The 13390-nt window shown below is 37.2% G+C and overlaps 1 protein-coding gene across 2 annotated transcripts in view; it reads left to right on the top strand.

Moving 5' to 3' along the window:
• The window catches only part of FIG4 (FIG4 phosphoinositide 5-phosphatase), a 67683-nt gene that overhangs the window by 41861 nt on the left and 12432 nt on the right, over positions 1-13390 (top strand). For both annotated transcript variants that reach the window (XM_071806645.1, XM_065835606.2), the window contains 4 exons: positions 670-753; positions 3487-3682; positions 5922-6004; positions 10949-11038. In XM_071806645.1, coding sequence (XP_071662746.1) covers positions 670-753; positions 3487-3682; positions 5922-6004; positions 10949-11038 — 453 coding nt within the window. The remainder of the gene's footprint in view (positions 1-669; positions 754-3486; positions 3683-5921; positions 6005-10948; positions 11039-13390) is intronic.

Below are 13390 nucleotides of genomic sequence, written 5' to 3'. Positions count from 1 at the left end.
AATGGAAATGCTACTGTAAAAAAAAAAATAATCTGTTAAGATAGTGCTTAAACTTCCAATTATTTTCCATTATGGGGTGCCAAACGTGTGGGCACTTTAAGACAGAGAAATGGGGTTTTCTCTGTGGACTCATTAGATCACAGGGAGTACCTTCAAAGCAATTGTTTTCTAATTGCTCTGCTTTCATTTTACAATCATTTTCTTCAGTTCATCAGATTTTTGCAGCTCACCAGACTGATTGATTTATTTATTTGGCAATAATCAGCTGGATATTCTAAGCATAATCTTAATCACACTTTGGCTAAAGACTTCAGGCAGATTATGTGTTATGTTGCTTTTTGACCCAATTTGAGTGTTGGCAGCATTTTGAAAACAATGTGGCTGAGTTACAGGGCTTCTTAGCACAGGAATGGAGCAGGCTTGTGCCTTCTTGGCAAATGGTAGTGTTTGCAACTGTTTATGGGACTAAATAATGTAATTAAAAGCTTTTTAAATACCTAGGGGGTCAAATTTACATGCCTTGTAATGTTGAAGTTAGAACTTGATATTTCTTTCTATATTGATTTTTTTTTTTTTAAATTCAAAGGTAGAGATGTTTCTTCCAGAAAATCTTAAAATTTTAAGTGTTGAACTTAGCTCATTAACAGTTTTTCCTTTCTATTTTGCCAGAGATTTTATGCCTAAGAATGTGGGGATTGATCCAAGTCCATTTACTGTTCGTAAACCTGATGAAACTGGAAAATCGGTGTTGGGGTAAGTCTGAAATATGAAAACTTGTTCTGGTTTAATAATAGTGGAATTGTAATGCAAATATGTCAACTCTGTGTGTTTGTGTAGCGTATTCTTTATTACAGGGGAAATGAAAAAAATCATTGCTGTAGAATTGTACACTTTGAAAATCATATCTAATTTGAGATTTTTATTTGACACTGGGAATTCTTTATTCAGATTTGTTTAATCTTTTCTGCTTTCTTCTACTCCTCTGAGTGAAACTCATGAGAAAATTTTATGTAGAATAAAGGTTATTAAAGAGATTATTAAAAACCCAACAAAATATATGCATTCTTGTCACCTCCAATACGGAATACAGTTGTCATTAGTATGACAAGATAATGAAATTTTAGCAAAGATTGAATAAATTTTGAATAAAGAGAACATACCAAGAAACAGCAACTAAATGCCAATTTCAGCTCAGTTTTTTATAAAACACCTCATTTAAAGTATTTTTAGATCAAATTATATAAAGCAATGCAGCAACAGTTATTGGGACAAATGAATGTTTCATTTAGCTGCTTTTGCATCCTGGCTTGTTTTGATACTTTACTTAGTCCATTGTTGTGTTTGATCTGCTGTATCACAGCAAGGCTAGGGGAAGTCTTCCTGAACCACTTCATTCTCTCTTTGGTACCTCATATTACAGAAACCTTTTGTCAGTAATGACTAAACATGTGTTGTCACAATATTATAAGTTCTTCTGAAAACTTTCCGCTCTGTTAAAAGCTACAAAATTTGACTATTTCATAAATAATGTCTGTTGTTACTTGACCATAAGGGACTTGCTGTCAATGAATGTTGAGAGTTGACTATGCCTATCACTAGTAGAACCTGATTTCATGCTACTGATGTTCCCTGGGAATAAGCAGGAAGACTGTTTGACAGTTATACAGTTTACCTCTGCTAAGAATTGTGAGTCTGTGGGTAATTTGAGGATAAGCTTTATTCTTCTGCTTTAGTATAATGTCAAATTTTGGACTAATTTCTGTCCAGATACTCCATTGAAGACTTGACCATTATACATATTTCTTAGGCACTTTGCTGCAAGCTCTTCACTGTGACTTTTAGGGATTATTACGAGATAGAGATTCAGCTGGATCAAAGTCACATTCCAGGACTCCCAGGGCATTGCTGATAAGGCATCCCATGCATTGGCTGTGTAGTTGGTTAGAAGTGCCTTCAATCTTCCACCTTTCCCATATTTAGCACTTGGTAGAGATGGTATCTTTGCCTTGCATGTTTGTCATCATCTTTTGATCTACTATGACATTTCTAGAGGGTTTGGTGATCTGTTTTAATCTGTGAGTGTTTTGGTCCCCTAGGACAATTACATCTTGGCCTTCTTTTGAAGAATATCTGGGGATATCACCCTTACCAGTGTTTGGCTACTTGCTCTGTTCTTCAGCTTTCAGCAAGAACTGCTTTCTTGTGACCTTCACCCCATTTAGAAAAGCAGGGAAGAAAACTGCATTTTTTTATAGAAAGAATGCAGTATGCCTTTATGGCTTTCTGTGAATTTTAGTCTAAGGAGATGCCAGTTTCTGCTGAGTCAGAAATTAAACTTATCTCTGTTAGTTTTTCCCCTGGGGCATTTGTTCCAGTTGTTAGACTTCTTCTGGTATATTAATGTCCTTAGGGATGGGGTATGCTCTCAGATCACAAAGCTTTGAAAGGACTTTCCTACTTGTTTCTGTGTGTACCTAAAGTATATAAAGTTTAGCTAATTCACCACGGGGATAAATTGACGTATGGGTTTGCAAAAGGCAGAACCATGTTACAGTCATGGTGTGCTCCACTAGAGCTCAATTGACTCTGGTGGCCTCCATGCCTTTACCAATGAGGACTCAAACCAGCATTTTCACCAAACCACATGCCATTGTCAAAGCCTCTCAGCATGCTGCTGGCTTCCTTTAGGGCTTTCCTTCAGGGTAGGTCACGCAGTGTCAATGTATGTATGGACAGTCACCTCAGCAAGATGTTGGTTGCCTGTTCCCAGAACTGATTTGTCTATGAATATATTCATTACCTGCCTTCCAGGTATGAATATATTATCTATGAATATATTCATTACCTGCCCTCTTCCCCTCAGAATATCTGAAAGAGGATGACAGTGTCTGAAAGGAAACTGCACTTCTGTGGCCAGTAGGAAAGGATGTAGAGTACCTAAGGGTGGTACAATTTCTGATGGATAAAGTAACATATACCCTTCAGAGCTTGTACAGTTAAACTCAGTGTTAGCCTACTAAAATATAGATTCTGTATCTCAAAGAATTCTTACAAATAAGACATCTCTTTATATTGACTAGAATTTCTAGAGTAAGAAATATGTGCTGCATAAAGAAATGTTGTTGATTAAAGAACTAAATGGAGGGAAGAAGTATGGAAAAGGAAGGGGGAAAAAGTGACATGATGATGTCTCAATGAATTCCTGTTCATTTTTATTCATTCAGTCTGGGGGAAGGATTTAAACGAAGAGTCAGAGAAGTGTTAAAGAAAAGCTGACATAATCCTTTGAGCTCTCTTGAAATGCTCTGGAATAAGAAGAGATTTAAGAAAAGTAAATCAGTTGAGGGATTCTAAAGATGAGCAACAAGTTGCTCCAAAGGATAGAACTCATTTCCCCCAGTAAGACTGTAACCAAAATTAGGGATTTTAAATACTTGTTGTTATTATCTTGCTTCTTTCATAAATAGACACTGTCTTTCATAACAGGAACAAAAGTAATAGAGAAGAAACTGTGCTGCAGCGCAAAACAGCTGCTAGTGCTCCTCCACCCCCAAGTGAGGAAGCAGTGTCAAGTAGTTCTGAAGATGATTCTGGGACAGACAAAGAAGATGAAGGTCCTGTTTCTCAACGTTCAACTCCAGTAAAAGTGACTGATACAGGAGATAATACGAAAATCACAGAGGTAAGAAAATACTGTGGCAGGCAAAAGGCAAAGAGGCTAATCATGGACTTAAAATTCACGTTAAAAACAAAACAAAACAGTAACTGTTATAGAACGGTCGGAAGTAAAGCATTGAGAAATTAAGTGAAAGAGGTCTCCAGTGTATTTTCTTCGTGTAGGTATTAGCACAACTGGTTACCTCGCTCTTATTCTTGTCGTGTAGTGGTGAAACACAACAGAAAATAACATTTAAAAAAATGAAAATTACTGTTGGAAGCCTGTGGCATTTGAGAAGTACTCAGGTGAGGTGTGGTCCATAATATAAAGCATAAAATCTATCCATGTTAGTATGTTAGTTCAGAGCAGTGGTGCACTTCTGATCGTTGTTCCTCACAGTGCTCTGGCTCACATCATGAGGTGGTCTTGGAGCATGCAAATGGGATTCCTTTTGGATGAAACTAAACTGGGAGGTGCTTCTCCAGGAATGTCTCTGGTCTGTCTACATACTTAATCATTTAATCCATGGGAGCTAATCTGGAGCAAACTCTCCTGAAAGACATCTACTGTTGATCTGAGGTCCTGAGCACCACCTCTTTCAATTACAAATATGTTCCTTTCAAATTATGCTACTTCACAGAATCACAGAATGTTAGTGATTGGAAGGGACCTTGAAAGATCATCTAGTCCAATCCCTCTGCTGGAGCAGCAACACCCAGATGATGTTACACAGGAAGGCATCCAGGTGGGTTTTGAATGTCTCCAGAGAAGGAGACTCCACAACCCCCCTGGGCAGCCTATTCCAGGTTGGAATGTAACTGCAGGTGGATGTCACTGCAGGTTAATGTTCAATCTGGCTAAATTTTGACCTGATTTATGTGAGGGTGACAGAGCACTGGAACAGGCTACCCAGGGGGGTTGTGGAGTCTCCTTCTCTGGAGATATTCAAAACCCGCCTGGACACATTCCTGTGTGACCTCATCTAGGTGTTCCTGCTCCAGCAGGGGGATTGGACTAGATGATCTTTCGAGGTCCCTTCCAACCCCTAACATTCTGTGATTCTGTGATTCTGTAAAGACTGTGTTAGACATTAGGGTTTAACATGCTCATCAGCTGATCTTCATTTAGCTTGTGGTGTTTTCCCATTACTAGGCTAAGCAGAGCATCAAATATAGTCTTCTCAAGAAATGTTTTGGAATTATTTTTCTGGCAATGGCAATTACTTGTCTTGACACATGTAGTTAAAGTTTAAAAAGAAGGCATGTAATGGAGGGTTTCAAAACTTGATGGCTGAAGTGAATAATGTAGCAAGAAACAAAGCAACTATGACTGAAAAAGGTGATAATCTGTCTAGTTGATTAAATAAGCATCTGTTTTCTTGAGTTGGTAAACTATATTGATATTTGCAAACTTATATTTTTAGGTGCATTCTTGAGTAAATATGGTTATTCCAGAATGACTGGATGTTTGGTGAGGGATTTGAATTTTGGTACATTTTACGTTCAGCACGTGTAGAGAAAAATTGTAACGTTACAGGGAGGGGGACGTGAACAGCTGGTTCCTTTCTATTCACATCTCACAGAAGTTAAAATGCTTTTGTACTGCTGGTCAGGACATTCTTTCCAAAGTTCTTTGCCTTTGGATCTTGTTGAACTAAAAGAAAACTATTTTTATAGTTGACTTATTTGCAGTCACCTGTGTCTTGTCAGTAAACCCCCTCAGTTTAACACCGAATCATTAGACATAGTGAAGAACTGCATGTGCATTGTCTGCTTGTTATAGTTGAATGACATGATTGTGTAACATATAAAATAAAAATAGTTTTGTTCAACCTGAAGTTTGTAATTATTTCAGAATTGACAGCAGAAAATGTGAAAGTAAATGTGGGAGCATGTTCTGAATGAATATGATTTATTCTATATTAAATTTAAACACAGAAGAGAGTTTAATACCCGCATCATTACGTGTCCTATAAATATAATTTATTCTCCTAATATGTTGTTCTATCTGATGTTATCTTTCGAGAATCCTTTCCTTTAGCTGTGAAACAAATGTCTTGAGGAACATTTTTAATAAATTATTTTTATTTAAAAAACAAACACACACAACACATTCACAAACTAAGACCACTATGTATGTAAGAAACTTGCCTACACTTTTAAAATCACTTTCAGGTGTAGAAAGAATTCATTGTTTGAAAGCAAGCTTTTCTTTGGATGTTGTTACTGGATCTTCAGTCTTAATCTTTCTTCTTATGTTGCAGAATGTAGTGCAATCAACAAAAGATGTGTATGGAGTCAATCTTTCAGATGGTCCTTCAGAAGATGATCTCACAATATACACTAGGTGAGATAAATTACCAGTGGTAATCAGTACAAGAAAATTTGAGCTAGTTAAATACAGGTTGTTAAAGTGCTACCTTTGATTAAACTTATTTAAATTATAAATTTTAGAGATATTTGGAGATATATATATATATATATATTCTGTTTTTAAAATCAAACTTTTTTCAGATGTCTGTGTCAACTCTGATTTCAGTGGAAGTTATACAGATGTCTCTGAATGCAAAATTTGGAACTTAAATGAAAGATGTTTCAATAGAAATACCTGTCACTTAGCACAGTCCTAGAATTTAATAAGAAAATTCTGTATTGAGAGTGGTTCCATGGTTCTAAGCTATATAGTCTGTGATTTTTGCATTTTGCAAATATTGAATTACACAAATTCAAATCAGTCAAAAATAAAAGAGCCTCTTCTATAAAAACGCATACAAAACAACAGAAGTTGTCTTCATTCAACATGTCTTATTCATAGGGGTATGTATTAACTGCTGCCTTTTACTCAAATTTAAATAGTTGCATGACTTTTGATGTTCAAGGAAAATTTTTTGTCTGAATAATATTCAGCCTTTTTCTTGAAATATCTTGGACTTTTGAGCTTGAAATAAAAAATTTTGGATTTTATAGGGAGACCTTGAGACTGTTAGTAAATCTGGTATAGACTATGAGTAGAAAAGTTGTGTAAAGTGGTCAGAACAACTCACACTGTAGAAGCATGGATATCTGAGTGACAGATATTTGTACTGTAAGTTCCAAGAGAGGGACAGATTAGTTTGGCCCGTTATTGGAGTTTAACTAAATAACAATGTGCAAATGTATGTGATGTGTGGGGTTATGTGTGTGTTTGTATATGCTCAGCTCTAAGCATCGTGTGTAATAATGTGCTCTTTCTTACACACCACATTTTGAACAGCGTCATATTGCTACTTGTTCTTAGTAAATGCATTTGTGAATGCAAACTGTACATACAGGAAATGGGTAAGATACACTGTGGTGCAAAACAAAACACAGCTCCTTAGGTGGTCCAGCAGGTACCCGCTCAATTCCTGCACGTTGTGTTAAGCTGTTAAAACATGAGGAGGTGTGCGGCACAGCCCCTGTGGGGTCTCCTCAGGAGCCCGGCGCTGCTGGTTTACTGGGAGCAGCTGGAGGCAAGAGCTAGTGGACAAGCGTCCACGTATCGCCTGCCTCCCAGCTCCAACTACACAAGAACTTCTGCTTTTATTCAAGGGGAACTTGGACTTTAATCCAAGGCTGTTGTCACCGCTCGTGCAGGAGCCATGAGCTGCCAGCTCCCCAAGAGACATCAGCAAATCAATAGGGCGCTCCTCCAACAGGAGCCACTGACTCCAGTTGTGTCAGGAATGCTGTTTCTGAATTGCCATAACCCCATACAGAGTGCTGGCTATGTCTTGCCATTGTTAAAAAATGTGTACTTATGCTATTGTTCTCAAGTTGTTTCCTCAATAGCACAGAATAACTCTGAAGCCAACAAGAAACTGATGAAAATCTTCTTTTTTCCTTAAATCAGAAATTAATTTGAACTTTTGCATTGTTTCTTTATCTCAAACCAAAACTAAACTAGAATAATTTCAGTTATAGATGAACTAGAACTGAATTAAAAATTTACTTATTCAGTTCCCTGGTGAAGAAGATTGTTTCCTGAACTGCTGTTTTTTCTTTGAAAACTAGACAGAATAATGGGAATTCAATACTGGCGATCAGTTGGAGAAATTTAGATCCAAATTGAAGACCCTCTTAGTTCCTAAAGGCTTATAATGCTGTTGCCGAGAGCGATTGCTTATGCAAGACACCAGGAGTGCAAATCAATTGCATTAGCGTAATGAACCAAGGTTTGAAACACCTGCTTAAAATGTAGAATTAAAGAAATCTGAGAAAAGGGGTGTAAGAAAACTGCATGTCACCTTAGAAAAGCACTGTCTGTCTATCGAAGTGGATACTTGTGAAACGTGCATTGAAATGGGCTTGTGGGCATTTATTTTTATTTTCTAATGTGTAATAGCAGTGATTACCTTGTTATATTTGTAATTTCTTCAATTTTTGAGGGAAGTTTTAATTCACTGTGATATCTTCGCATTTGGTGATATGTGATGATTAATCCTTAGTTCATTAATCCTCTGAAATAATTTTCTTTTTATTTACAAGTATTTTTCTGTTAATTTTTCTTTAGGGGTAGCTATTTCTCTTCACTCTAGTTTTTTGAAATTTCCATTTCTACCTGTTTCCTGCATGCTGAGTAATTTGGAGATAGTACACTTAAAGATGGTTGAGGAAGATGTTTCTTATTGTCTCTGAAATTTTTAATTTCACCTCTGCTGCTAACTTCAGTTCTTTATTTTAACCAGTGGAAAATGGATGCCAATTTGACAATTACCCTTTGCTATACTGGATAGTTATTGTTCTGCAAATGGCCCAGTGTGAGCTGGTGTCTATTACAAGTCACTTTGTGCAGATGAGCAGCTCTATATTAACCATTAACCATAACCTGCATTAACCCCGTTTGTCGTTTTCAGGCTGGACTAACATTCAGTCTCTTGTTACAGTAGTACTGTAAACTCCATGGGGGCTTTGAATTTCCCTATTCCTATCATTTTCAAGACAAAAACCCCTTGCATGTATTTCATTTCCCTCAAGCAATGCAGGTATTAAAAATATAACAATTACAAATGCCTTACCTCTTTTGGCTAACAAGACATACTGCTATTTATGGTCTGATGTGCTGATTTATGTGGAAAGTATAGATTTTGCTGACATCCTTTATTACAATGTACATCCTTTGAGAATAGCAGCAATTGATTTCACAGTATGATTATAGTTCTCACTTCAAGTCTTTTTCTAGTATTGTAATAAGGGAAGTGGAGATGTAAGATCCTGACTCTACTTGACATTGTTGGATATGTTTTGCATTTTGTTTTTCATTAGCATGAGAGGCTTGCAGATTTAAAGTACCTCAGGTTAAGTTACTTTACATCAACTGATCTATATTAAGTATATATGCAAATGGAAAGTAATTTGAATGTGTTCAGCCCCATTTCACTGATGGCTGAGATAACTTGCATTAATTCTCATCGAGATCGAGAGAGGTTCTCCTTCCCCTCTACTCCGCCCTGGTGAGACCCCATCTGGAGTATTGTGTCCAGTTCTGGGCCCCTCGGTTCAAGAAGGACAGGGAACTGCTGGAGAGAGTCCAGCGCAGGGCAACAAAGATGGTTAAGGGAGTGGAGCATCTGCTGTATGAGGAAAGGCTGAGGGAGCTGGGTCTCTTTAGTTTGGAGGAGACTAAGGGGGGACCTTATTAATAAGTATATAAAAGGTGAGTGCCACGAGGATGGAGCCAGGTTCTTTTCGGTGGCAAACAATGATAGGACAAGGGGTAATGGGATCAAGCTGGAACACAAGAGTTTCCACTTAAATTTGAGAAGAAACTTCTCAGTGAGGGTGACAGAGCACTGGAACAGGCTGCCCAGGGAGGATGTGGCATCTCCTTCCCTGGAGACATTCAAAACCCACCTGGACATGTTCCTGTGTGACCTCACCTAGGCGTTCCTGCTCTGGCAGGGAGATTGGACTAGGTCCCTGAGGTCCCTTCCAATCCCAAACATACTGTGATACTGTGAAATAGAAAACACAGAAGCACAGATTGGTTGAGGTTGGAAGGGACAGGAGGTGCCTTTAAGTAATTTGAGGATGGATACTGCAGATCAACTGTGCATGATATTGCTGTCTGGTAGCTCGCTTGTGTTAATTTAGGCCTTGTTTGTTTCAGAATAATGGATAATTTGGAGCAATCAGTAAAGATACTTACACCTTTAGTTTGCTTTTGTTTTTTATTTTTTTAAGCTTGTTCCAATTGCAATCTCCTGTGCTTAATAGATCTTAATTATCTTTATTTCCACTTATAATTCACTTATTAGAAATGTAAGTATTCCTTCAACATCCAAAGTGATATTGCATGTTTCTGAGGCTCTTGTTTCTACAGTGTAGAATCTGAATGAACCAGAAAGAAAAGCCACAATAAGTTGCTTAGGAGTGAATTTTTCCTTTGTCTTCTGTACACTCTTCCATGCAGTTGCTTTTGCACTGTTAGTTGGCCCCTGTTAAAATGTAGTAAATATTTCTGAAATAGACCAACAAGACTGATTTTAAGCTGAATGGAAGCTAGCTATTAAAATACCCTTGCCACATCAGAAGACTGAAGTATTAACATCATAATGAATATTTACTTCTGTTTTCAGTAGCACAGATGTGTTGGAAAGTGCACAAATTGAGTTCAAGTGTGAGATAACTGCACATGCACATACTTGAAACCTTCTGACTGTTCCTCTTAGACTGACTGAATAAAATTAGTGATTAACTGTTTTTTAAAAAATTTACTCCCAATCCTTGCCAAGGAAAAACCCAAAACAGTATTTTGCATCTTGAGTGTCTTCCAGGAAATATTTGGAGATGGGGTAATTATCCCAAAAGCTTGGGCTTAGAAATAAGTGAGCTGGACCAGGATTTCAGCCAGAAATTTGGCTGAAGACTGACTTAAATCTGGAACTTGAGAGACTTTCTGTCTCTCTTGTTGATTTTATTCCATAGGCTGTTAATGTGATTGAAAGCTTTGGAGAAGACAGGAGTTGACTGTAGTGTAGCAGACTGCATATTGCGTAGGAGTGGAGGCCTGTTTCTATCCCATGACATGCTAGGTGACACCAATGAATAGGCAAATCTTTCTCAAGCTAAAAGGAGCTGCTGAATTCTCACATGCACCTACTGCAAAGTTTTAAGATACCTTTCTTACTAGAGAGGCAGAACATGATCAGTGACTTCTATAACATGACTTAAATATGCACTTTCTGGTGTAATCTTCTTTCATTTGCTGAATGTTTTTTGGAGTCGTTATTTTATTTCTTTGATTTATTCTCCTATCTACTGCTTTTCACAGGTTTGTTCAGCTGGGACAGAGTCAGCATAAACATGACAAGAGCAGCCAGCAATTTTGCTCAAAACACCACTTGGATAGGGTTATAAATTTGTAAGTATTCTTTCTGTTTTTCCCTTTAGCCTATTTCTTTTTGCTTGTATCGTCAGTCCCAAAAAATAATCAGGTAAATTTGATGTTAAATTGTTTAAGGTCATATTTCAGCTGTATTACTGCATAACGGGATTGAATGCATAGCATGAAGAATTGAGTTCCTGCTTTTCCCATGTAACTTTAAAGAAGTGTATCATTTTTTGTGGCTCATTATTTCATTGGGGTTGTTTTGGGGGTTGGGATTTTTTGGGAGGGCATTGGTTGGTTTTTGTTTGGTCATTTTACTTTTGTTCTGTTTTTTTTTTTAGTATTTGTAGTGCCAAGATGATTGTATTCAAAATTCTTAGCAAGCATGAGTTATCACAACATGAAGTGCTGAAGCCACTGAGTTTTAAAAGGCAATTTCTTCTGCTGTGATTACTTTTGAAAGAGGTAGTTCAAAAGAGATTGGTTGACGTGCATATTTTTTGTATAAAAAGCATTTGAAGTTGCAAATTGGTCTTTAGTGAGCAGTTATCTGAATTTATTTGTTCCGAGAAGGCTACAAGTGCCTCGTATTTGCTTTAGTGGACATTTGAGGAGTTTTGAGAGGTCAAATGAAATATTTTTTTATATATTATGTATTTTTTAATATTATATGGTATGTGGCCAGATGCTGGAGAGAGTAGGGTAAACTGTGAATTGATTGCTGCTTTCTTTTGTGTACTGGATCCCCATCTGTGTCACTGAAGTGAAAAGATCAGTGGTAGCTTTAATCAGTATGCAGTGTTTTAACTGAAGAAAATAACATCTTGAATCTTGCACAGATGTTATTTTAACAATTAAAATCTGCTATGTTTTCCTCGAAGCTATCTCCTTGGCTTTTTTTGGTTGTCTGCTCATTGTTACACACTGGTTCTATGCTTTTGTCAGTGATACTTTGAGCTGAAGAGGGTTTTTTTTATACAGCTCATTTGTTACAGTAGATAATTTTTGCACCTTGTTCCAAACAGGTAAGTAGGTGAGAGTAGGTTGTAAGGGAAGATAAGCTCTGAATGCTTCTTGTCAATGAAACACTTCTTGAATACCTTAATTCCAAAAGATTAGTATGAGAGCCAAATTCAACAAAGCTAATTGTGGTGGGATGGTAGGAGGATTGCTCTCCAGGGATATCTGCCATGTGGAATAACTTCTATGTATTCCATTGTGAATGGAGTAACTTTCCATTAATATGAGAAATAACTCTACCATTCAAATTACAATAGGTGCACATATTTAATTCATATTGACATAAGGAATTTAACTGTTTATGATTATAGATTGATTATTACTGTACAAGAATGGCCTCTAGTGGTACGCCAGATCATTTGGATCTTTTATTAGTACTAATATAAAGAGGTTCATCATGATATCCAAACGTCATGGTATTATTGAAGCAGGTCTTAGAATTTAGATGATGAAGCCCGAACTCCCCAGCTGACATCTTCCTCTGCTGTAGGCAGCTTAAAGTTTCACCAAGGCAGGTTTTTATTTACTTTCCTATTTGGGGTATGTGGTGATCTACCCAGCAGCACAGCCACTCTGTAGGACTGCAAGATCTTTACTGCCATCCACTGATTTACAGAAGCCTCAGCTTTGTTTCCTACACTGCCTCTAGTCCATTCCTTCTGCGCTGATGAAGTGAGGGATCCTCAAATATATCACTCACCCAAGCTGGGATAGACACTGGGGTGTCTCAGTGGGGCTGAGGGAGCAGGATAACATAAAACGAGTTTAATATTGTGTTTGAGACAATACTGCCTATCAGTGCTTAGTCATTTGGTACTGTATATGTTTGAAGTGATGATACCACTGTGCATCGTTCATCATTAATAAGCTTACACTTTGTAGGTGAATGTGCCTGTAATTTTATAATAAAATATATCTGATAGGTATTAAAATAGTAAATGAGGTTGGTAAACTGTAAAACTGTTTTTAAATATGAAGGAACAACTCTGAATGTTTTGAAGGGAAGTGGTTATTAAAAATTATTTTATAATGATAGGAATAGTTTTGCTATGAACAAAGGCAATTCCTTTTGTGTAATTGCAAAATCTCACAGACAGTGCAGGAGATAAGTTTCTTTCTTGCCCCCTTAAAGTAAATTATTCTCCAGGATATGCTGCTGCAAAATTAACATATTAAAGAGAGTCTATACAGGTAATTCTGGTGGGTTTTGGGTATTCACAGAATCACAGAATGTTTGGGGTTAGAAGGGACCTCTGGAGATGATCTAGTCCAACGCACCTGCTAAAGCAGGTTCACCTAGAGCAGATTGCAAATATGTTCATTTTTCTCCTTTCCCAAGTGTAATTTCTATGTGTTCCTGAATAG

This window comes from Patagioenas fasciata, chromosome 3, assembly GCF_037038585.1.
Source record: "Patagioenas fasciata isolate bPatFas1 chromosome 3, bPatFas1.hap1, whole genome shotgun sequence".
Taxonomy (NCBI): domain Eukaryota; kingdom Metazoa; phylum Chordata; class Aves; order Columbiformes; family Columbidae; genus Patagioenas; species Patagioenas fasciata.
This window is presented reverse-complemented; position numbering and strand designations above follow the sequence as displayed.